This window comes from Pteronotus mesoamericanus, unplaced genomic scaffold, assembly GCF_021234165.1.
Source record: "Pteronotus mesoamericanus isolate MK-2021 breed Mesoamerican mustached bat unplaced genomic scaffold, CSHL_Meso_final scaffold_85, whole genome shotgun sequence".
Taxonomy (NCBI): Eukaryota; Metazoa; Chordata; class Mammalia; order Chiroptera; family Mormoopidae; genus Pteronotus; species Pteronotus mesoamericanus.
This window is the reverse complement of record NW_026555329.1, coordinates 66,536,719-66,562,226: the sequence shown is the minus strand read 5'-3', so window position 1 is coordinate 66,562,226 and position 25,508 is coordinate 66,536,719. Positions and strand designations below refer to the sequence as shown.

General features: G+C 45.0%; 1 protein-coding gene across 1 annotated transcript; it reads right to left on the bottom strand.

The window, feature by feature from the left end:
• Positions 1-2,674: 2,674 nt before the first annotated feature.
• On the bottom strand, positions 2,675-25,166 carry CPA2 (carboxypeptidase A2). The gene is made up of 11 exons (XM_054564470.1): positions 25,070-25,166; positions 22,997-23,078; positions 22,200-22,334; positions 20,662-20,757; positions 18,795-18,896; positions 16,780-16,878; positions 15,346-15,456; positions 14,115-14,205; positions 12,407-12,606; positions 10,133-10,217; positions 2,675-2,993 (listed from the first exon to the last, which is right to left on the bottom strand). The coding sequence occupies exons 1-11, from the start codon at positions 25,132-25,134 to the stop codon at positions 2,806-2,808; spliced, it is 1,254 nt and encodes a 417-aa protein (XP_054420445.1). The 5' UTR covers positions 25,135-25,166; the 3' UTR covers positions 2,675-2,805.
• Positions 25,167-25,508: the final 342 nt, after the last annotated feature.

The window sequence follows — 25,508 nt, the reverse complement described above, 5'->3', positions numbered from 1 at the left end:
ATCAAAGGAATCCCCAGCCAGCTCCAAGACCACACACTTGACAAGCCCTGTCAGAGAATTCACCAGAGCAGGTCATAATGAGGACAGTTTGTGGCCTGTGTTTTGAATCTGACACATAACTCTTAGGACTCCGGTGAGCAAGTAGAAATATATGAGGTAAAAGGTATAGGAAAGATGTGTTAGTCTGAGTAAATCATCAATTTTCCTTAGGGTCTGAGCTCAAGTTAAGGCTTAATGGTATTATGAATAGTAAGACTTTCTTACATTTGCTAGACTCTGAGTCTAGTGTCCTTTCCACCAAGTCACAGGAGAGTAAATGGAAGGTCCTTGTGATCTCCATGATGTCTTTATAGGATCTGAGGCCTTTGAGTCTGTCCTGGGGGCCCCAAATCCCGCCAGCCTCCCCCATCCCACTGCCCCATGGTCTAAACTCTGCACTTGCTAAGGCGAGTGGATATAACCACAGGCCATGACTGGGACAGTTAAAGAAAAATGATTCTGACATTTGTTAAAACTGTAAGGAAGACTTTATTCAAAATTACTGCAATAGGGATCATGTAATAGGAGAAAGTAATTGTGTTCAGCTCTGAATACCGTAAAGACAATGGAGTGAGGGGTCAGTAGACGGACAATTGCTAAGAGGCGACCTCAAGGGTAGGGGGGATACTTAACTGGCCTAACAGGACTCTTGCTAAAGGCAGGCCAAGGACTGAAACATCAGTAGGGGAGGATAAGAAACTTGGTCGATATCAAGGATTAGGCAACAACGTCCTTAGCAGGATTCTTTGCCAAGACCAATGTAGGGCCCTAGGATAAACCTAGTCGAAAAAAGGACCGAGGAGCCCATCTAAGGTTTGGTCAAGGAGAGCCGTTGGCAGGAGCTGCGGCGGGGGTCCCTATCAGGGCTCTTTCACCCTTCCCACGCTGAAAGCGAACTCCTTCGCCCGCCCTGACCCATCACAAAGACTGGGCTCTCCCTCGCCAGGATCGATTTCGGCTTCAAAATTAGTAACAAGAAAAGCAGAGACCTGAATCTGCAAGAAATGTGAACTAAAGAATCAAACACCTGCCCAGGCTGAGTGACTCAGACAGCTGGAGCGTTGTCCCCTGCGCCAAAATGTTGCGGGTTCAAGCCCCAGTCAGGACGTGTGCAGGAAGAAGCCAATGGATGTTTCTTCCTCTCTCCCCCACCCTCCTCCCCTTCCATCCCTCCCTCTCTCTTCCCTTCCTCTCTCTCTAAAATCAATAAACATATCCTCAGGTGAGAATTAAAAAAAAAAAAAAAAATCAAGAACCCAGAATTCGAGGCAAGCTGAAATTCACTTCCCACCCTTTCCTCTTTAGAGAAAACCATCCCCATGAAGAAAACCTAAACCTCTAATTGAGGTAAATGCCTAAAGAGAAATTATATGAAATCTGACACTCACACTCAGTGAAGCAACCAGAAAGAAAGAGTGTCATGAGTCTGGGTCCCCACCAGTTTTTATAAGGCGGCATACGAGAGGCGGGAAAGCAAAGGCAATAATGGAACCCGGGGACTCAGTACCTAACATAATGCTGGGAACAATGTCGTTCCTTAATTAGTATTTATTGAATAAACAAACTCAAAAGTCCCTTTCTAGCTCTAAAATGCTACTCTATTAAGGGGCTGACACATGCCACAACATGGATGAACGTTGAAAACATTATGCTAAGTAAAATAAGCTGGTCATAAAAGGACAAATACTACAAGCAGGGACCCCCACCCCCCCCCCCCCCCCCCCCCGCCAACCCGAATTCTCTGCGGAGGACGGCCCCCTGCTACCGGCTTCCCCTGCCAGGTGAGTGCTCTAGGAACCCATCTGATCAGTGTACCAGCTGCCGTTGTCTTGAAAGGCTGCATTTAGCATCAGTTAGTTTTTTGGAAGACTCTTCAGCACAACTGCCCATTTCACGATGGGTGATTTACAAGCGCACCTGCCTGCACTGAGCTGAGCGTTCAACAGTTTTTGACCAAAAACAGCATGACCCCTCTGCCCCATCCTCTCTATTCACCCGATCTCGCCCCTAGCGACATTTTCTGTTTGTTTGTTTCTTTGAATGAAAAAGTCCTCAAAGGGAAACATTTTGCCAGTGTGGGAGAGTTGAAACAAAAAACAGCAGAAGCACTAAAAGGCACCAAAATTGACTAGTTCAAAAACTGCTTTGAGCTGTGGAAAAATGTCTCCATAGGTGTATTGCATCAAATGGAGAGTACTTTGAAGGTGACTGAAGTTGAAACATGTAAGAAGGAATACACAATTTTTTATAAATAAATTCCAGTTTTCTGGCGGGTCCCCTTCATATATTATTCCATTTATATGTGGCACTTAAACTAGGCAAATTCATAGAGACAGAACAGAATAGAGGTTACCAGGGATAAGAGGGAGGAAAAATGGGAGTACTGCTTAATGGGTCTAGAGTTTCCATCTGGGATGATGAAAAAGTTCGGGAGGTGGATGGTGGTGATAACTGTACAACATTGGAAATGTACTCAGTGCCATTGAACTGTACACTTAAAAATGGTTAAAATGATGTACTTTACGATATGTCTATTTTACCACAACTTTTTTTTTAAATGTCGAAAGGATGTTGGGAGCATTTTGTCAAGGATGGATTTAAAAAAAAAAAAAAGATGTAGGGGTATAGCTCAGTTGTTTGCTGTATTTCGGTGCAACATAAATTGTAGAAATAATCCTCCTAAATCAGGATTAGAAAAACGAATAACCGCTCCACAACTTTGCCGCAAACCAGAGAGCTTTCAATGGCGTTTATTCCCCCAGAACCCTAATAGGGATGGTCTCGCACGTGCTCCATGATTGTCTTCAGGCCAAGCCAGGTCTCTTCGGCTGTGGGTAAGATCTGCTTGGCGGGCAGGAGGAAGCCGTACCGACCCGTGTCTCTCAGTTCAAAGGCAAATGAGTACTTGATGCCAGAGTCATAGGCCCAGTCAATGCTTCCTCCGCTGGCTTGGTCTGAGGGACAAATGAGAATAAAGTCGGTTATGCTATTCCCACTGGTCTCTCACAGTTATATAACTTCTATGTTCCTGAGCGCCTCTGGCTTCTCCCACCATTTGGAATCCTGCCTGGTCTCCTAATTGGCCTCACCTGTAACTTAGGGAGGCCACCCCACTTCCTTCTTTAAAAGAGTGCTAGGCGTAGACACTGTTTTCTTCTAGAGGGAGGGGAGGGATTACAAACAGAAGGAAAAAACTGGTCCTGGCCCTCACGGGACCTGCAGCGTAAGAGTGGCACAAGCCTTGTTCTGTATAAAATAACATGCCCAGTACTTCGGTGTGACAGGCTCAGCCAAAAGAGCAACATGCACCTGTGTAATGTATGGCCGCTGACAAGACACATGATGAAGGGAGATGGCATTAGCCTACAAAGACTTGGGGCGATCATGACTCAGAAGAGCTGAGTAATGGACCTGCTCTGAGGCCCCGCCCAGAGAGAGCAGGCAGAGGTCAAATGAAGGAGAGGGCTGCAGCAGCGATGGAGGAAGTCACCTAGTCCCTAAGAACGTGGTTGGGCAAAAGGGAAGACCAGGAAGGTTGTACCAGGGAGGAGCAGGCCTCGTGGTTAACACTGAATTAACACTGAACTCCTGTGACTAGTGTCTGTTTTCACTCACAGCAGCTATGGTAGCACCTGGTAAACAGCAAATGCTGAAAGGTTTCTGACTTGAACTGAATCTTCCTGGGTACCAGGATTGCTAACTTATGCTGTTGGTGTGGCTACATGACACAGCCAATCCCACAAAAATGTCCATAGTAGGCCCTGGCCAGGTGGCACAGTTGGTTGGAGCATCATCCTGTTCACCGAAAGGTTGCGGGTTCGATTCCCAGTCAGGGAGCACACAGGGAAGCAACCAATCAATGTTTCCCTCTCACATTGATGTCTGTCTCTCTCTCTCTGTCTCTCATTCTCTCTCCAGTCCTCTCTCTAAAATCAATAAACATATCCTTGGGTGAGGATTTAAAAAAAGAAAAGAAAAGAAGTCCACAGTACATAAAATGCTAGCATCAAATTGAATCCTGATTCTGCAAAACATCAGCTGGTGACCCAAGGCATGTCACTTATCTCACTGAATCCCAAATGCTTCACTTGTCAAATAGGGATAATACTACTACTTATTTGCAGAGCAATGAGAATTAAATGGAATAATGTAATGTTTATGATTCCAGCACTTGTTGAATGCTTAACTAAATGTGTTAGGCACTATGCTAAATTGGTTCATTGAATCACCACTCGAGTCATGAAGTAGGTATTAGTACTATTTCCATTTTACAGAGAAGAAAACTGAGGTCCCAGGAGACTCAGTGAAGGCGCTGGGCTAATGCGTATAGAGTGGGCACTCAATACACGTCAGTTATGATTATAACTATGACCAGGATCCTATCAAAAAAGTTGAGCCACATTAAGGAGAAGAGGTATCTGGAGGAGAGTGGCTCACCAAAACACTAACGAAGAACATTCAAACAGTGCCTTAGAGTGAGTGAACACTTTTAATCTATCTTTTGAGCTTCTCGACAACCCACTTCACAGATGTAGAAACCAAGGAAGGATGAGTGACCTGCCCAAGGTTACTTGGTTCCAAAGTGGCAGAGCGATAACTCAAACCCAGGCCCCTGCCCCCAAGGTCTATGTCTTTGTCCCTTACACCTCCCTGAGAAGAACTCCAGAGCCAAGTCCTCCTAGACAAACACCCATTGTACTGCAGCTCCTCACAGCCTTTTCCAGATGAGAAACTGCCCAGGAAATGTCTCACCCACCACAGAAGCCCAGCCACTTTGGGTGGAGTGAATCAGGTGCTTAGCCCGGAGCTGCACACCAGCCTGGGCAGGAGGCAAGAAGCATTTCAGTGGGACTAGTTCCCAGGGGCAGCGCTGGCCCGTGCTGGACTGAGGCCAGGGCCAAAGAGAGCAGAGTCGGCTCTGGGCAGAGATGCAGCCAGAACTCGCTTGACCACTAATGGTCAGGTTCCAAAAAAATCACACAGCAAACCCTATGCTTGTCTGATATTTGCTTCAATGTCTTCAAATAAAAATGTCTTCAATATTTGTGACTTTACCAAGAAAAACAAACTACACCTCAGTCTTCCAACGTCTACCTTAGTTGTAAATACCTCAGCTAAGGGGCGGGGCGGGGGGCGATAAAGTAGATTCCTAGTTACAAAGTGGTTGAGGCCATTCCGCTGACAGGCTTCAACTCCAGCCTCCATTCACCAGCTGCCACCCAGAGAAAGCATGTGTCCCTCTGCCCTGCTGCCTTTGCTCAGGAGGCCCCCCTCCCTGGAGGTGCCCCCACCAAAGGAGAGGACCATCCCACGAGGAAAGTGGTTTCGAAAGTCTGGGCAACTGTAAGCAGCTCGGCCTTCCCAGAGAATAGCCTAAAAACCATGTAACGAGACCTCCAAAGCCGTGTGTTCCATTTGACTTGGAATTCTTGCCTAGGGATACCATACCAAAGAGATCTAAAAGAAAAAGGGGCTTGTCCTGACACGTTCAGAGTAGCACAGTTTAACAAAAAGTTAAAACAGTCTGAAGGCCCGATAACTGGGGTAGCACCAGAATGGGAAAACAAATACCTAGAGTGGAAAAACATAAAAGTATACAGGAAATAATGTTAACTGAAAAAGAGCTGCATGCAAACTGGAACACTGGCACTGCTGACAGCTTGTGGGCAAGAAAGGGGTTCTGTGGAAAGTAATCTCACAGCGTGATCTGATCGTAAATTCCTAACTGGGCAGGTCGTGGTGGAGTCTCATCCCGGCCAGCAAATGGCTTCTCTTTGCCTTAAGCAAGCCACGTCCACTATTTCTGTGCATCTAGGTTAACACACCTTTCCAACCCTTCCTTCTAAAGCGTGACCACCCTCAAGAGAGCCCGTATAATCAATCTTAACGATTGTGTCTTCCCATTCCACCTTGCCTTCTCTCACCTTTATGGAATCTTCCTTGCTTCCCCCCTTAATCGCAAATACATAAAAGAAACTGCAAACTAGTATCCTCTCGGTCTGTTGAGATTTTCCTTCCAGGTGTGTCCTCTGTTTGGCGCAAATAAATTATTGTAAAAATTCTCTATAGGTTTGGATGCTCTTATATGGACACACTAGATTAATATATTTGTGTTCATTAACAAAACCATTAATGAAATTGAAACTGAAAATAAAAATTTTGGTTATTGGATTCTGTTTTTCTATGAAGTCTGTAAATGTATCATAATAGAAAAAAGAAAAGAAAAATCATGATCTGGAAAAAAAGAACTTCCATGATCTGAAATATTACCAGATCAGTAGTTTCTGGATGTTCATTAAGTGTTCTAGATAGGATGCGTAAACTATTACTTCTCTGCTCTCCAAGACTCCATTAAAGAGAAGAACACAGGCCCAAAATGGCATCACTTGTGCTAAAAGCCCATGACACCAAACCTAGATTTAATACCTGATCTAATTGCAGTTAAGCTTCTCCCAGGAGTGGCATCTTAAACAAATCAGTTTGGAGTTTCCTGACCCACACTACCGAGGCGATCAGCCTGGTGAGACCCCCTGCCTTCCCCTAAGGCAAGGCGGACTTGCCTGAAATAATGTGCTCCTGACTTCGTCTTCGTCCCACCGTTTCTGCCTGTGAAAACCTTCCGTCTTGTACAACCCCCACAGCGCCCTTCTAGTCGATAGACAGGATGCTGCCCAACTCATGAATCACTTAATAAAGCCAATTAGATCTTCAAATTTACTGGGCTGAATTTTATTTTTAATGACCCCCATTAAGAAAACCAGGCCTCCGAAGTGTGCATACCCCCAGATGCCTGCCACCAGCCTGGCACAGATGAAGCTGCTTTCACCCGCAGCCTGACTACAGACCCCCCTCCTCTGGTTCAGGCCGATCCGCCCCCCTCTGCTTGTCCCTCTCTTGCCCCTCTTCTCCCCAGCTCGGGGACAGTATTACATTGGTCATTTCTTCCTTTTCCTGAATCTTTCACAGCTCCCTCTCTTACTCCTTCCCCAGTCGGTAAATAGGTCTCTTACCGAAGAAAAAAGGGGGGTATAGGGGAGATAAACGGGAATGGAAAAAATACAATAAAAAATGTAAAATTTAAAACTTCAAATTTTTTTTTTTTAAAGGAATCCTTGATTCCTACTCTCCTTCCCATCACATCCAGGTTCCTCCAAAGAGTAGTCTACTCGCCGGTCTCGCCTCTGCCCCATCCCGGGACCCCTCCAGCTCCTCTCGCCACTCCCCTGACACTTCTCTGCTTAAGGTCACCAATAAGCTAGTGTTGGGGTTCAGAACAAGCTACCCCCAAGGTGTGCCTGTGTGGTATGCAGATTGTCCTGAGCTAAAAGCTACCAGGACCCTGGGAGCTCAAGGAAAACTTCTGCCCTCCCCCACTTAACTACCTAGAATATGAATTAGGGGCCTTACCCATAATTAAAGGTTATCAGAGATGACTTTTTTTCTTTTTTTGACCTATGTATAGAGCAGGGCAAACTTCAGTTTACTGAACATCTGTTCTTACTGTCCTGCAATAACCTTCTGCATATATATTTTTTTATATATATATATAAAATTTTCCACTCTGGCTGGTATGGCTCCATGGATTGAGTGTCAGCCTGTGAACCAAGGGGTCACTGGTTCGATTCCTAGTCAGGGCACATGCCTGGGTTGCAGGCCAGTAGAGGGTGCATGAGAGGCAACCACACATTGATTTTTCTCTCCCTGTCTTTCTCCTTCCTTTCCCCTCTCTCTAAAAATAAATAAGTAAAATCTTTAAAAAAATTTTTTCCCTTTCTGCCATTGAACCTCTCCTGTGTGTGGGGTCTCTGACTCTCTCATGTATGTGGGGTTCCCATACATATGTAGGTAATTAAATTTGGTCATTTTCTCTCGTTAATCTGCCTCATGTCTATTTATTAAACCAGCTGAAAGAACCTTGAGGACACAGGAAAATTTCTTCCTCCCCCACACCAGTGTTAAAAAAGAGAAAACCACAGGCCCAAAATGGCATCACTTGTAAAAGCCCATGACACCAAACCTAGATTTAATACCTAACCTAATTGCAGTCTAAGCCTCTCCCAGGAGTGGCATTTTAAACAAATCAGTTTGGAATTTCCTGACCCACACCAGTGAGTTAATCTGCCTGTTAAGACCACCCCCCCACCCCCCTCCTTCCCCTAAGAAAAGGTGTCCTTGCCTGAAATAATCCGCTCTTAACTTCTTGGTCCACCCTCTTTCTGCCTATAAAAACCTTCCATTTTGTACACCACCGCCCGCCCCCCGCCGCCCCACCGTGCGTGCCCTTTCTGGTTGTTAGATGGGATGCTGCCCAATTCACGAATCGCTTTAAAAAGCCAATTAGGTCTTCAAATTTACTCAGTTGAATTTTGTTTTTTAACACTAGCAATGAAAAATCCAATGGTAAATATTCTGTCCTTGTAATAGTTGGCCTTTCTCTGGCCTTTGTCGTTGTTAAATGCTGCCTCCTTTCCAACAATTGCTGAAGCACAGGGTTCTCGGTCACCTCCCAGCCCACTAACCTGCCTTCTGCCCAGCACCGCGCTCCCCTCCTCCCCACAGGGCTCTTCCCGCCCTGCTCTCCTGTACCAGCCATCCTCTCTTTGCCAGCTATCCCCCAATCTCTCTCTCTTTCTGCAGAATCTCGGGGCCATGTGGCCCGAAGCCTGCCAGGCATCTCCACTTGAAAAAAGCCTCAATATTTCCAGAGCTGAACTCATTATCTTTCCCACCGCACCCTTCTCACCTTCCGGGATGTCTCCCTCGGTGAATGGCGCCATGCAGTGTCTTTCAGTGAGAAACTCTCCACATCCAATTAGTGGCCAAAACCTGTGGTTTTACCTCCTAAATGTCTCCCTTCCATCCCCACTGCTCTAGTTGGGCAGCGCCTCTCCCCAGAACTCTTCCTACTCTTCCTGTGGGATGTTCCTGCTTCCAGTCCATTATGACTTCATCCTCCACAGCGAAGCTGACGTATTCTGTCTAAAGTGAAACACAACGCCTCAACATGCCCCGTGCCCTGCTGAAAACTCTCCAGGGGTTGCCAGAATCCTTTAGGGTAAACACCAAATCTCCTTAACATGGTACATACACAAAACCTTGAACTTCCCCGCTCCCTCTTTTACCACTTTCATTCCAGCAGCCCCCAACCTCCGTGTGGTTCACAGAGCCCGCCATCAAGTTTCATCCTTCCGCGCCTTCGCATGTGCTGCGAAGGAGCCAGAGTGCCCCATCCCTTCTCCTCTTCTCTAGCTATCTGGCGATCAGCCTTCAAGACCCTGCCCTCTCCCCATGTGAAGCTTTTCTTTCCCTGACTCAGCCACAGTCAAATCCCCCCGACTTTCTCATACTTTTGTAGCATTTATAGCCTTCTATTGTACATGTCATACTAAAGTTCATTGACTTCCTCTTCATCTCCTATATTAAAGTAAATACTCTGTGGGTTCATTATGTCTCCAGTACTTGGCATAATGATTAGCACTTAGAAGATGCTTAATAAAAGTGTGTTGAACAGAGTGGGCACCTCTAAGAAGCATCTGTTTCCAAAGGATGATGGATATGGGGACACTTGGGAACTCCTGAGCATTCACCCGTAGGGTCCTGAGTTTCTGGCTGTGTCCACGGGAAACGAAGGGATGCCTTTGGGAGACTCAGAATCTGGAGGAGGGTGCACTGGGCTGTCCCACAGCACTGCAGCTGTTTCTGACTTTTATCCCAGTCCACTGTGGGAGAGGGGGGTTTCAGGAAGTCTGGCCAAGAAGGGTGTAATTAATAAAAGCAGTGACTTAGGACCAGGTCTTGACAAAGGCCTGTTTTCAGGCAGAGATTCCACATGGTAAAAGTAAGCTGTAAGGATCAGGACAAGCAGAGCAGAGAGCACAGAACTCCCATATTTAGAAAGTTCTTTGTTCATGGTATCGCATAGCAAATACATCAGGGAGGAGACCTAGCCTCTCTGAGGGAGACTGGATAAGGCTGGGTTTCATGCATGAAGCGGTAGCCATTTTATAATCAGGGCATTTAAAGGCTTTGGCCCCAAATCACATGGTGCTTGCTATCTTACTGGATCATTTGTAAAAACACATTAGATACTTACAGATGACTGAGCAGATAGGTCCCACTTTGTACTTGGTACCGTGCAGGCTCGTCAGAGATTGGACAGCCTTTTGGGCCACTTCATTCTAGAGTGAGAGAACCAAGGAAAGGTGAATGGATAACACTCGTCTCTTGGAAGAACAGGTGCCAAATAGCGGAATGGAGAATGGGACAGTCTGGATAACTGGAGTCTCTGGTTAACCGAGGAATAAGCCCGGCGCCCTTTCTGTCTCAACCATGTTCACTGGGAAGTAAGCACAGCTCACTTTTGTTGGCTTTTAAAATAGAATATGAAGCCCTGGCTTGTGTAGCTCAGTGGATTGAGTGCCGGTCTGCAAACCTAAGGGTGGATGGTTGTGGGCCAGATCCCCAGTAGGGGGTAAGTGAGAGGCAACCAACATTAACATTTCTCTCCTTCTCTTCCTCCCTCCTTTCACCCTCTCTAAAAATAAACAAACATCTTTAAATAAATAAAATAAAATACAACATGAAAACCCTCATTGTTTATCTGATCATCACATATTGCATTAATAACGACCAGGGTCGTCATTTTTGCCACAAACTCTTCTTGCTCAGGGCTGCAGATGGAAATAGGTGGGAGCAAGGGGCTCAATAGAATGTGTACTGACCCCAGGATTTAATCAGAAAGGCGATTTTTCTTTTTTGCTATATCCTTACATTGGCTTATTTCCCTATGATTGTCTCTTTTTCCAAGAAGTAGAGCTCAGCAAAATATTTTCCATTATTTGAGGGTTCCAATTTTGACTGATTGAGGCTTTACTATCCTTGCTAGGGATAAATGTCAGGTCTTAAACTTGGGTCCAGGAAAACAACTGTACAATTACCAGATGGGGGAAACCTGGCTCGGCAGAATCCTTAGAGAGCCTGGGGGTTTCAGTTGTCAGTAAGCCCAACGTGAGTCAACGATCCGCTGCTACTGCCAATAAACTGACCCTCAACTGCATAAGCAGAAGAGCTTGGTCCGGCTGAGGGCAGTTACAGTCACGCTCTGCTGTGCTGGTTAACCCTCAGCACAAGTTTCACATTCACTTCTGGGAGCTACTCTTGAAGAACACAGACAAACCAGAGCATGTTCGGAAAATAGCAACCTGAATCTTATGGAAACTTAGGACCCTGTTATGGGGGCTTGAAAGAACTGGCGGTATTTACAATAGCAGAGATAAGGAAAAACCTAGGAGAAGCAGGTTACTGGTCTTCAAGTAATTAGTGGATTCGCCTCTCAAAGAGAAATAAACTTGCTCCATGGAGCCAGACAATAAATCAGGGCTGACAGGTGAAAACCATAAGGAGTTGGTTTGGCTCTCTATGAAGAAGAACGCAAACAATCAAATATGCCCCAACATGGAATAGGCTCCTTAAAGCCAGGAAACCATCCAATCATAGGATGAACAACTATCTGGCAGCAACTTGAGCACCAGGTGTGGATAATTTAAGGCGATCTAGTTCTACAAAAGTACCTTTTAGGTTCTTTTCAACTCTGACATTCTCCCCGCCCCGCCCCCACCCCAATTTGACCTTGAGTCATCAAAACCCCGAAAACTGCCCTTTGGCGCTCACATCCAGCTGATGAAATGAAAGATACACCTGAATTGGAATAATCTATTCCATTTCTGCCAGGAGCTGTTGACAATAATCTATTTGAAAGTAAATTAACCAAAAGGTCGCATCTCAGGGCTTATCTCTAGTATACAGGTTTCAAAAATTAAGCCTAAAAGCCAAATTGGAAATATTTGCACATGCTCTTCAGCTGGGGATAGTTCTTGCTCATTTGTAAGCAGCCACCTGAGATGTCACCGTATGACTTAGGGCTGCCACTACTTTACTTATTCCTCAAACAGGAAAGACAATGGAAGATATCAAGTTAGGGAAGTAAGTTTTATGCGCAGCATCAAACACCAGTGCACCATGATGGCAGGTCACGGACCTGAAGGCTGCAAGACGGCCTCAGGTCCAAATGCAAGTGGTTGTTTCTTAAGCAACAAAACACACATCCTGGGAACTTATGTTCAAATCAGGGTCCTGCTCGTCTAGATTAAGGCAATAATAATTTCGCGAATTCTATTTCCTAAAGAAACTTAATTTAGGAAAGTCCACATCACAATCTTCTTAGTGGCTGAGACATACTATGCCTCACTCCTCTTGATAACCTACCCCTAATGCACCCCCATCTCAGTACCTAACTTTATGACTGAAACTTATTTGTCCACACCATGGATATTTGTGGCTGAGCTGAAATGAAGTTTCAGAAACTCACCAGCTCATCAAAGTCATTTAACTTGCTGCATTTATACCCATAGGGAAACATCAGCAGCTGGGAATAGCTGTGGAGGGTAATGAAGGCCTTGACGTTTCCATGACTCTTGATGAAGTCCACTATGGATTTCACTTCAACTTCAGAGTTGGCACTGGGTCCATGGTATGAGTCAGAGCAAGGGTTCTTGCTAGCTCCAGGGCCTGGTGGGATGCAGAAGCAGCCCAAAGAGAACAGTGAGATTGAAGACGCTGTATGAAGGCAGTTGCCACGCATTACTAAGTTCCTTCTCTGGAAATCAGCAAGAAAGTCATAGCCAGGAAGCCTAACTGAAATGATTCTGGACATCCTTTAAAATACGGTTCTACTATATGGCAGAAAGAGCTATCAAATTAGATCATCTCCTCTCTGTGGGAGTTATTGGAAGAAAAGCTAGATTTAATATTATAGATGAAATTCCTGCATTGGGTGGGAGTTAAGCAAGTTCATTTTCTGGGATCTCTTCCAATTCTTCGAGTCCAAGAGTAGAAGATTCTATGCATCTGCACTTCTAAGTCACAAAGCCACAAATGCAGGGAAACTCTGACACCCCTTCTACAGTGAGGAAATCACAACTACAGTTGACAGCAAGGCCACGTTTGGCCTTGATTTTCTCAGCAACTAGAGTTACTCGTAACCACTGAAGCTGGTCCACTGTGGCCTGGCCGGGGTTACGAACACTAGAGAATCTCTCATGGGATGGGTAGGTTCTGGGTCTTCCAGAGGTCTCTAAGTGATGTGAACAAAGGACTAATAAAGCCTGCCAGCCTTATTTTAGGGTTATTTTATAAGGACAACATTATTTCAGACATGAAGCTTTGATTATTTCCCTACACTAAAAAAAAAAAAACCCCCACAGAAAACAAAAACAAAACTATTTAAAATCAATAAAATCGATGAAGTTGCCACTCATCTGTATCCTGTCCCTAGTGTGTTCTTTCTCATTTCAGCGAATCTCATTCATTTATTTGTCTTACAAATAGTTAGTGATCCCCTTCAATGCTCCAGACACTGTGCTAGGTGTTAGGAAAAACTGCAGTGGAAGAGAGAAAGTTTCTCCCCTCACTGTTGCCGCACCTTATAAGGAAAAACCAAACAAATTTCAATTCTGTGATTAGAGAGAGAGGAGGAGTTTTAACTGACGCCTGAAAGCATAAAGCAGCGCCCCTTCCAGACTGCTACTGAACTCCGAAAAATTACAGCCGCAAGTCAACAAAGCCCGAGCAGCCAGCTAATATTTTCTCTTTTGAATCTATTTTGAAAATCAATTTCTTAATCCTATTTGTACTTTAGTTTTCTTTCTCGAAGCATCCATAGATGATGTAATGCTTCTCCTCCGAGTAGATGCTAACCCCCTCTAGTGGTTGGTTCGGGGCTTCCGGAGGCCTCCCTCCATTGCGCAACATCTTGCTGTGAGAGCTCAGAAGCGGAGCCGGGCTGCAGCTTGTGGGAAAACCGAGATGTGAGACAAAATGTATTAAACGCTGCTCAGAGCTCTGTGACAGCGCTGCGCGCCTGTGAAGGGAATTCAGTTAAGTGTTTTTCAAATAGGTTTTTAAATGGCTTGAATCCTGAATGAGCTTCGCAGGCTGACAGCCCTGCAGAGCCATGCAAAACAGCGAGCCGGCCAGACAATGTCCGACCGTCCCTGGAGGGAAGTCCCTGCGCTCACCTCCAAAACCTGCGTCCCAGTTCCGGTTAGGATCAGCACCAACACAGCGGCTTCCAGACACTGTTGACCGGGTCTTTCGCCACATACGATTCTTTAAAATCCAACCAAAAGAGAAGGGGGAAGGGGGTGGAGACGGTCAATCAGCCTGATGAGAAGGTCTCTCTAGAATTTTGTTAATTTCCCTGCGTCCTCCCGGAAGGCCCCTTTGGAACTGCACGAATTTCCCCTGCCACTGTCCTCGTACTTCCCGTGCCCAATAGTCTTCTGTATACAGAGTTCTGCTTGGAGCTTCTAAGCTGTCTCACACTCAGAGAAGGAGATATTCTCACATCTCCTCAAAAGAATACCTGCGAAACGATGTTCCCTAGAACACCAGTTCTATTCAATGTTAACAACAAACGCAACAACAACAACAAAAAAGTGGGGAGGAAGCAAGGGTTTTATGATAGAATATTTTGGGAAAATATACAGCTCAATTGGCTGATTTACTTTAGAACTTCTACGGGGGTTTTTTAATGCTCTAATATTTTTCATGAAACTCCAAGAGAGAAAGATACAGTGGACGATATTTCCCAAACTTGAGTGTGGAACCTTTATTCATAGGATATCTCATAAGATGAGTACTAGTATTTGTACAAGTTCCTTTTAAACACATTGAAAAACGCTATTGTAGTCAGATCTCTCCAAAAATAAACTTGAAGCTCTCACTCATTTTGAACATACGTGGGGTCACGGTTGCCACAATGGTGTTTTGTAATGAGATTTTAAAAGGGGGAAAAAAAAACCCCTACATAACTCCTTTTAGTAATACTCCAGAGGATTTCTTCTACAGATTTTAAGGAAAATGTTAGATGTATTGTACTGCCTACCTAAATCCCACTGCAAATCTAATTGTCAGCAGGTAACATCCGCCTCCTCTTTTCTATCAATCCTACCACAAAAACACAGAGATAATTGGAACAAATCTCCTAGGTGACTCACGGCAAACGCTGAACTCTAATAGCCCAGCCTAACAGCTGAAATAAGTCTCTGACGGAGGCAATATGCGGAGACGTCGTGTGCTGGAATAAGTGATTATAAATTCCACTGCACACCTCCATTCAGGGCCACGACTGAGAGATTTAGCATTCTGTTTAGGGTAAATCAAGGACAGAAAGATTACTTTTGATTTCAGAGTTCCTACACAGCTCCTTAGATTCTTGTTTTAAGAAGAGAAAAAGTCCAGGCTTACTTTGGTTTGAGAGAACACATATCCATCGGGGTTTGTGACCGGCAGCAGGAAGATATCCATTGTGTTCAAAATGGAAGTGATGGATGGATCATTTCCATAATCAGAGGCAATCTGAGCAGAGACAACAACATATATGTCAAGCTCATACTTCCCTTTCACTGGGGCATACAGGACGGAATATTAAGGCAGTGTGTTTTTTTCCAAACATGAACTAGATATCACTGCTAGTCAAAGAAAGTCTTCCAGGACTTCGTTTAATCACCTGCAGTGTTAATGTGTTTCATATGCCAGTGTCTGTACTTTTATTTCAGGTTACAATAATTTCCTTATATTAAATAAAATCAGATATTACTTATCTATTTTCTCTCAAAAGCAGGAGAATTCTCCCTGTTAATTCTGGGGAGGCGTTTTGCAATGGTAGGTAATGGTGTGTGTGGCTTACAGGGACCAAAGAAATGGTTGCAGTTTTTCTTAATCACCACGCAGGGTAGCTTTCCAACAGGACTCATGACCAACATCAGATAAATATGCGGAGACTTTTCTACAGATACAGAGAAATGGTTAAATTCCATTTGGGGAATTAAATTTCTACTTGCAATCAACTGCAGTAGAGTTGAAGTTTCTGCTGGATTAAAATTTACTCATTTCCTGTGCTCAGTCATCCTAAAGCATTATTATTCAACTGTTAAATATCCATTTCATAATACCCTAAAGGTAACCACATTTTAATTGAAGGGAAAAATGTATCAGTCAGTATGCACGTGGTTGCACATGCTTGAATGATCTGATGTGGATTGATTTCCTTTGCTCATGAATTAACATTCTGATTTATAGCGTGTCATTTTTGAATTACTTAAGAAATACCAGACGAGGTCATACCCAGCCTGGTGTCCGGACTCTAATTCCAATGAGCATGTGGAAGAGAGGTATTGCTACACTCTGACTTCAAAATCAGATTTGGAAAATTTTCAGAACCACCAAAAACACCTTAATAATTCCACGTTGGATCTGTAGGTCAAAGTAAACTCTTCCAGCACCTGTTTATATTTTCCATCTCGAGCCCCTTCCGCGATTTTATAGATTTCTAGCACATTGTGCCTCAGCCCTGGGAATTCAAGGCAGCAAAGCAATTTTTCTCTTGTCTGTTCTTATGCTGAAATCGGACTCCCGGGGGTCCTTCTTTGCTACCCTTTCAATCTCTTCTAGCTCACTGTGTCTTTTTAACAGGCACACGGTGGCCCGCCCGAGGGACAGTGCCAGAGTGCTGGCTGGGGCAGTACCCAAAAAGGGGGAGTGAGTCTGTTCCCACCAGTGTGGCAAGGGAAGCTATTGGGCTGAAAGCAAGAGCCGTTAGGGCCACAGGGACTGCCGCATGGTTAGGTAGGGTCTGATCCCAGAACGACAAAATAAGCAAAGAATTTTAGCCAAAATGACCTTATTTGCTGTCCACAATGCAGTAGCTTGTGTAACCCACTCTCGAGCATGGATCCCGGCATCTAGCCAGATGGCCGGCTTGTCTCCTCCGGTACTGAACTGCAAAAGAAGTGTGGAAATGTGAACGCTCAGCCACTGCTGACCCCCAGTCCCTTCCCTTTTATCCAGGGCCTGTCTGTCCATCTTTCTGTACTTGATGTGATTGAGTGAGGAGGAGGTGTAGACAGTGAAGCATCTATTAACTCCTCAGTGAAGTGTCTCCTCACTTCACGTGATTATTTTGGTCCCCTTCCTTTAATGTGAGCTTAAGCACAGGAAAACGAGAGCACAGACTTTCTCTTTTTTCACATTTGTAAAAGAATCATTGCAGGTAATGTAATGACATGGAAATATTTTCATTGTATGATGTAAATTTTTAAACACAGGTTATAGAATAGTATGAGATCATTTTTATTTTTTAAAAATGCTCGTGTGTATGTATGTATACGTCCACACACAAACATATGAGTAAAAGGTAGAGGGAGAAGAAAAAGAGAAATAGATATACAGCAACGTGTTAATAGCTATCATTCCATAGTTGTGGAATTAGGAACATGGGAATGTTTTTCTTTTCTTTTTTTCCTTTTTTGTTTTCAGTTTGTTTCTCTATTTTCCAGTTTTGTGCAATGATTGTGTTATTTTGTAATAAAAATGCTCGTTTTGAGTCCTTCATAAAAACAGGATGGTAGGCTCTGGGTGTGCTTTCCAGAGTTGAATTTTTATGATCTAAGTGACTTAGTTTTGTTTGGAGCAGTCGCTTTGCCAACTGGATGGGTAAATGGGGGAGAAAATATTATTTTTGCATCATCAACTTCTATCTCCACGCAGCACTCTAAACACAGGAGATAAGGTAAATGAGAAATGAATCCTTGCTAAAAACTACATTTCTCGGGTTTTGAGAGTTTTCGTTCAAAATGTTCTGTGCCTTTTCCTCCAAAGAGTTCAAATGTAAAAAGCAGGGAACTTTCAAAAACACGTAACATTCTCAACCACAAACCACCCTAGAGAAGGGAAAGCCAGGAAAATCCAAGGAGGGGAGTTGGGGGGAGGGGAGGAATCTGCGGTTTCCTGACCCAGCTGCAGAAGAAACCGGCAAGAGGAAATTTTTTAAAAGAAGGTAGTGAATGTTAGCAAATGTGGCCCAGTGTCAACAAAGTAGGCAAACCACTCCTCTCGGGCCTGCTTTGAGAAAAACATTCTGGAGAAATCCATCTGTCCTGAGTCCCTTGGTTCTCAGCCATAACGTTTCCAAATTTAGCAGGGAGTTGTGACATTCTTTTTCTTTCTTTCTTTTTTTTTTTTTTTTTTCCTTAACAAACTCTTTCTAGGAAATCTTTCACTCTTTTTCAGGACAAGGTGAAAAAAACTTGAAATTTCTGTTAGAGTTTGGAATACCTTAAAAAATGCCCTGTTTCTGTGCATTTCAGTTTGCGACTTAGTTGCCTGTCACCCTTTTGCACACTGCGGGAACTCCTTGTTTTTAAATGCGGGAACTCATTTTTCTAAACGCGGCTCTGGCTTTGGCGCTTTTTTTTCCCCCCTTTTTTAACCTCTGGTGGGGGGGGGGTGTTTTTGCTTCTTAACGAAAAAGGAAAGAAAAAGGGGAAAGGCGCAGAACTACCGTCTTGATTAATTAGAGAATACCTCACCTATTCCGCCCACCCCGCGTCCCGCACCACCGCCCCCTCCCTCTGTCCTATTAGCGCGTTCCTCCCTGGCTCCCTGCGAGTGAATCTACCCAGGAGAGAGCGTTAATTCACTCCTGCAGACCTGCGTTGGTTGGCACAGGAAAGAGAAAGAGAAAAAGAAAAGGCGGGGAGGGGGGCGCCGGGCGTGGGCGGTGGGGGGGGTGGCTACTCCAAACCAGCAGGGACCGGTTGGAAGCGGGGGGGCGGGGGACGGACTGCTCCGCGGGCGGAGCCGGAGCGACCGTCCGCCCGGGAGCGGCGGGGTTCGGGACGCATGCACCTGTGTACCTTGAGCACGTTCATGGGCCGTTTTTCGAACGAGTAGCCAATAGTCACTTTGCTCACTAGACCGGGGTACTCAGCCACGAGGTCGTCCATTTTTTGGTAAATCTGAAATGTTTAAGATGAGTAAATAGACATTTGCAAATGAATAATCTGATGCCCCCATTAGTGATGTTTCTCTCTCCTTTCCATCCCCTCGGGACAGAGTGGAGGGCGCCGCGCGGCGGATGCTGCCGGATTGGGGACGTGGGGCTCAGAGCCGAGAGACGAGGCCCGGGGCATCTGCAGGGGCTGGAACCCGGGAAGCCATTTTGCGGCGGCAAAGCCGGCTCTTTCCAGTTTTGTGCTGGAAACAAAATGGCACTTTCCTGGCGTGCCTGTGGCTTTCCTCCGCCCAGCTCTGGAGTCAGAAAGCTGCTGGCCCGCGCTAGCCGAGTAACACAAATGGCGGAGGCACCAAAAAAAAAAAAAGAAAGAAAAGAAAAGAAAAAAGGAAAAAGAAAAAGGAAATACAAAAGATGGGATTTATAGGCGAGGCTGGCATTACAAAAGGCAGCGTGGCTGGCTCTGGCCGGGGCGACAGGGCGCCCGCCGCAGAGGCACTTGTCACCCGCTACATCGCCTCCTGTTTGCGAAGTTGATTGAAATTCTGTGCAGCGGGGACACCGAGGCTGCGTCTACGGCTGGGATTGAGACATGTCTGGGCGTGTCTGGAGAGTGAACAGCATGAAAACAGCTCCTCCAGCTGTTGCCAGCATTTGCTCTCCGTGGGACACGCGCCAATTTGTGAGGCCCGCGAAGGAGAGACTGTCGCTCCCTTTTCTCCGTCGCAGCTCCCATCCACAGCCCTTATCTGAAACCCTTAGGGGCCAAACACATTTTTCAGTCTTAAGTGGGTTTTGGGCGGGGAGGGAGCGGAGGGCAGATTTTAGGAAGGTGGAGAGCCCGCACTGTATACTACACGTGCGGCATTGCTCCCTGTTTAAATACACTGATAGTTCCGGCAGTGGCACAAATGAGCAAGTCAGTTCGGGTCAGATTTTGCCTCCCACCCCGCCTGTCCGCCCGCCATGAGTTAAGTTCAGTCAAACCACCAAATTCAGTTGTACCACCAAATAAATTAGGGAGGGGGGACTTTGTTTTGAGAGTTGTTTGCATTTTATAATTCCTGGTTCGGGAATCGGTGCCTACCAGATACCTCCTCCTGCCTCTTTGCTACTCGCCCACTCTCCCCGTAAGCCCTCACCCCTCATTTCCTCATCCCCCTCCCCTCCATCCCTCACCCCCAAATCAGTGCAAATAGACCCCAGTGGGCCCGAGAAAAGTTCTATGCAGCCTTGTCCAGGTGCCCAGGTGTCAGTATGGGACTCAGGTGGAGGAAGGCGGCGTTACCGCTCCAGCAAAACTCAGGAAAGACGGCGGAGGCGCCGCTGCCGTGAGGTGTGGGAGCTTTGGGCATGTTGGGAGACCAGGCCCTTGACTGGAAGTCAGAGATGCCAAGGTGTCCCCTGATTCTATCATCAATGACAGCATGAAGCACAGCTCTCAAATGGCTTGGTAGGCAGCACCGACCAGAAATCAGCAAGGGGGCCTTGGGCAGAGAGCACGCTGGATCGCAGGAGGCTTTTTGTATCCTCGCTTAAGACACTTCTGGACGCTTCGAAAATAATGGGGTGGCTGCCGGATGGGCAGGTGGGCTTTAGGCCCTGCCTTAAGTCAGTGACACTTAATACGGGCTGTGAAATCCTCAGAAAACTTGAAGAAGTTCGGAAATAAGAGAATAATTTCCATTAGATCACCGAATGGAAGTGTGAGTCTTGTCATTTGAGGAGAGAATGGCCCATTCCTCAGATGTTCTTTTTGAAACACCTACCTCTTCCAAGGTATGATAAGCCTCAAAGTTGAAGTTACCATTCCGCTCTCTTCTCTGATTAAATAGCATTTCTTCATACTCTTTGTCCAGCAGAACCTAAGACAAACCAATCATACCTATGATTAGCTTATAGCAGTACATTTACATCTGTTCAATACAGTTGTGAAGGAAATGGTGACACTCGGGTCCCCAGTCTCCAGCATTCCTTCTCCTGTCCTATAGGCTTTGGGGTCATGCCTTTCCCTTATTCTGTTAGCACCCTGAGAGTGGACGGGGCATTAATGGGGCTTCTGGCCAGCCAGGTGCTGCAAGTGTAGGGTGACAGTCAGTCCCCCGGTTGTCTTATGGCTCATCCTGCCTCTGTGGGGACCCAGGGCCTATAGATGGAGATGCGAACAAAACCAACTCCATCTCTCTGTCCCAGATTTCATTTCATGTTTTAAGTTTCATGCTGTGACCTTTGACCAACTTCCCAGTCCTTAGCAAGCATATCAAAGCTTTCTAGTTGGTGATTATCTGCGTTCCTTAAAATGTAGCAATGAATATTTTTGTGAGCAACATCCAGAATGGCATGACAACCAAGATCAATATCAGACTGGTAATAGTGTCAATTATAAACAGTTATCTACCACAGCGATTTTCAACCTTTTTCATCTCATGGCACACATAAACTAATTACTAAAATTCTGCAGCACACCAAAAAATGTATTTTTCTGCCGATGTGACCCCCCCCCCCAAAAAAAGGTATAATTTTGATTCATCCACACTGGATGGCTATCATTGCGTTGGCTGTTGTCATCTTTTTTATTGGACAATTGAAGGGAAAAGAGGTCAGTGCCCCTGACTAAATAGTCAAGCATTGCATATTTTAAAAATTCTTGTGGCACACCAGGTGAAAATCGCTGATCACAAACCACCAAGAGGTATTCCCCCTGGAGCTACAGCATTCTTTGTCCCTTTGTCCTGTCGATCGTTGGTACACCAAAATAAATAAGTACAGTAACGGGTCTGGGAGCGGAGAATAATTTGCGCAAAACTGCTGGAACATCTTTCTGGCTGCTCTGGCCCACTGTTCCTGGAAGTAAATTACCCTATAATAAATTCTATTATAGTCTGTGGAGTTGACTGCTTCATCTTTTGTTCAGAAAGTACATTCTCATACGGTGGCCAATACACCTATGCCCCATGGTCAGACACAAGGCCCAAGGTAACCTCCAATTAAAAAGTAGGTGAATAATACCTCACTTTTACCTGCTTTGACCAATACCTATCAGTTTGCCTTTTACATTTCATGCTGGAGACTCTCTTTTGCCCTTTCCCTTAAATTTTTTATTACCATGTCCCATTTGTGCCAAATGCAAAGAAGAGAGGGACAGGGTCTCCCTACGCAATCTGCAGGGGTAGCCCAGACTGCAGGAAAGCCGTAGTAGCACCCACGGGTCCCATCCCCGGCAGAGGGTCCCCAAGGATGAAGGAGGATGGTCCTCGGTTCCAGTGGACCAGCAAGCCTCCGGAAGGATGCTCTGTGGGGTAATTACCTGAACATTTTCAATCATGATGGAATAAGCAATGTCCTGGGACTCCAAGAAAACCTTAACTGCCTGGACGCTGACAAAGGGAACGCGGACGTGGACTGTCTCGCCTGGTGTGGTGAACGGTTTCCAGAAATCAAGCTGAAGGGGATAAAGGGCCAAGACAGTGAGCAGGTCATGCCAGAGAAACAGACCCTCGGCATTGATAGATTTCAAGAAGTCAATTCACACCTATTTTATCTCATGCTGACAAAGCTATAATCATTGTGGAATCGCTGTGGTTTTGCAAGAAGGGTTTTTAAATAGCCAAGCATTAGCATTTGTGTTATAACCACCTCCCTTCCCCATAGTTACTGTTAAAATGGGCAAAAGGAACAGATGATTTAAAACTATGGTAGGTTTTTTTTTTTAAACAGTTGACATTCAAGTGATCTAACTCATTGTATAATAATGTTATATTATCAATTATTTTAGAAGGGAAATAATACGTCAAAAGTGTTCAGAATTTTTTCAAAGTAACTTCAGTCTCCTTTTCATTGTTACAATAAACTTATGAGATAGAAGAATGGTTTATTTATTCTCACTACACTAAATGGGAAAATGAGACAGAAAACGTAGGTGACTTGTCCCATGTCACCTAGGTGGGACAAGAGCCCAGGTTTGGTGCATCCCAGCTTCATGAGCTAGCATTCCACACACTGTCAGAGAAGCTGAGATAGAGCCCAAAGTAAGAGATCTCAGTCATCGGGTCTAACTGTGGAGCAGTCACTCCAGTAAACCAAAACCCAGTCTGGGACAGATACCTGAAGGTCTTCTTCAGCCTCCAATTCCGCCAGACTTTTTATTTGTTCTTCATTCCTTGGTATGATCTCAAGAACTTGATCTCTAAAGAATATTAACCACAGACATGACCTTAAAAAGCAAAACCTGGACACCATTTCCTGTAGCTTTCTGCCCTTGTTAGTCTCCACATGCCGGGAGGTTAATGCAGCAGTCAATAATCTCTCTGACAATCAAGAAACTAATAAAGAGTATACTGACCCACATCCTCGGAATGAGCACTTGATGGAATGGCTTTACTTCCCCCAAGGGTATGTTATCTAAATAATAATTAAGAGGTATACCTGCTCCTAGCAGGAAGCTTGACATTAAAGTTACCTTTCCTTTAGCTAATGATTATTCTCAAATAACACCTGCTGCTCATTAAAGACCTGGCTTTTAAAACTTGCCTGTTCCTGTTTTTCAGAAATAAGTTTAAAAAAAAAAAGTAGAATAATTAGTTTGGTGCTTGTAAGAGGAACTGAATTCACATGTGGATAAACCTAAAGTGGTGTGTGGGGGGAGGGAGTTGTGGTTTTGTTTGTTTGTTTGTTTTGCTCTTGTTAACTCAAATGTATCAGACTTCCATCTCCAAATGAGATTTATATAACCCAAAGAGGGTATAGCTAGGCACGGTTAGGTCACAGAAAAATCATGGTGTGCCTCTCCACACACACGCACGCGCGCGCACGCGCACACACACACACACACACATATCACGGGGAATAAAGGACATCAAGGACAAGTTAGCAGGAAAAAGAAGTTACAAAACACGCAGACACATATCCTTATTTAAAAGTTGCGTAGTAGGGCTGGATTCTTACAGCCCTTCCTTGGTGACAGATGTTTCTCCCATCTTTTCCTCCAAGTGGGCTGCCTGCCTGTGTTGCTGCCCTGCTCATTTGTACAGCGGGGAAGGGATAGGCACAAAGAGCCACACAGCCATATACAGGGGCAGGAATTCAGGGCTTCTGAAACCAAGTGCCATGCAATTGCCAAGAAACTCAAGTGGAATGTGTGTGATAGGGCGAGATCTTCAAAGCCCTCCTGCCTTCGGGTGTCCACCTGCCACAGACGGTCTAAAAATTCTACTTGAGTCTCATTCTTTTTGATTAATACATAGACTCCCAGGAGTCCTCCTTTAAAATGGAGAGTCACTGGGAAACGTTAATACATCAGGCTAATATTTCCTGGTGTGTGTACTAAGGACTAGTAGCTGTTTAAATGCTGAGTTGCTCAGCATTTAAAAAAAGTAAGGAAGAGTTTTATGATCAAAAATATTGGGTAGATGGAGCAACCTAGGTCTCCTCTCATAGATTTACAGGGCACGCTAATTGAGTTAAAAACAAACAAAACTAGAAATCCTATAGTTTATTTAACCCTCTGATTCCCAAGTTCATTTGACCACCCACTTTAAGGGGCCAAATTTATTTGACCACTTTGTTAGTTCCCTGGAACGCTCTTCAAGAAATGCTACCTGAAGCCCTTTATAGATTCTTGTACTTTGTACTTTATAGATTCAAAAGTACTTTGGAGATGATCTACGAAGATGAATCTGACAAAGACGTGAGAGGTGGAGTTGGACTGCAATCTGCCGCCCTGGTCTTCCCACTTCATGAGGCCCCACTACTCGGGCACTAGGTCCGAAGATGGGGAGGACAAGGGCTGACGTGGAGGAGGGCGCCCAGGGAGGTGGTGGGAGAGAGGTGCGAGAATAACCCATCTCTTACTGAGACAAATGGCCAAACAGCTTTATTTTCACTCATATCTTTCACCCCTACATCTGGAACATCAGAGGAGAAAATGAGGAAGGACGGAGAGAAATAGGGTATACGTGTTCAGTTTTTTTTTTTTCTTCTTTAAATGTCATTCATCCATCTCTCTCTCTCTCTCTCGCGCTTTCATCACTCATTTCTATTAATCCCACTATCTCCGCCCCAAACCTAAGAGAACTCTGAAAATGCTGAACACGTACACGCAGGATTCTGCCACAATCTGGTGAGAGACTCTGAATCAAGTAAGCAAAATTCAAATAGGTATCAGAAAGCGTAACTCACCCCACGAATGTTTCTCGACAGTAGATATGCCCCAAAAGGGCAGCAAAAACCAGAATCCACCTCATGGTCCAAGGTCTTCCCAGAGTCTAGAATTCGGTGTCACTCCTGAAATTATTTATAGGGACGGTGGCTGAGGCTGATCTGTCAGCAGTGTAAGAACTCAAGTGAATTCCCACATGGTAAAATTCCCACCTGCAGGTCAAATTCCCAAGGTTTAGACACCCACCTGTTTCCATTCCTACGATGAGATAACAAACTTAACAGAAATAGCATCCAAAGGGCAAATCACATATTTATGATTTAGAACATAAAATGCCACTAGCTCTACCCAGTGATAGGAGCCAGATTAATAGACCTTGAGGTTTAAGCCCTTTCTGGGTCTCTGACAAAAAAAAAAGGGACACAACATTTATAGTAATTACTTGGGCCTCCTGTCTAT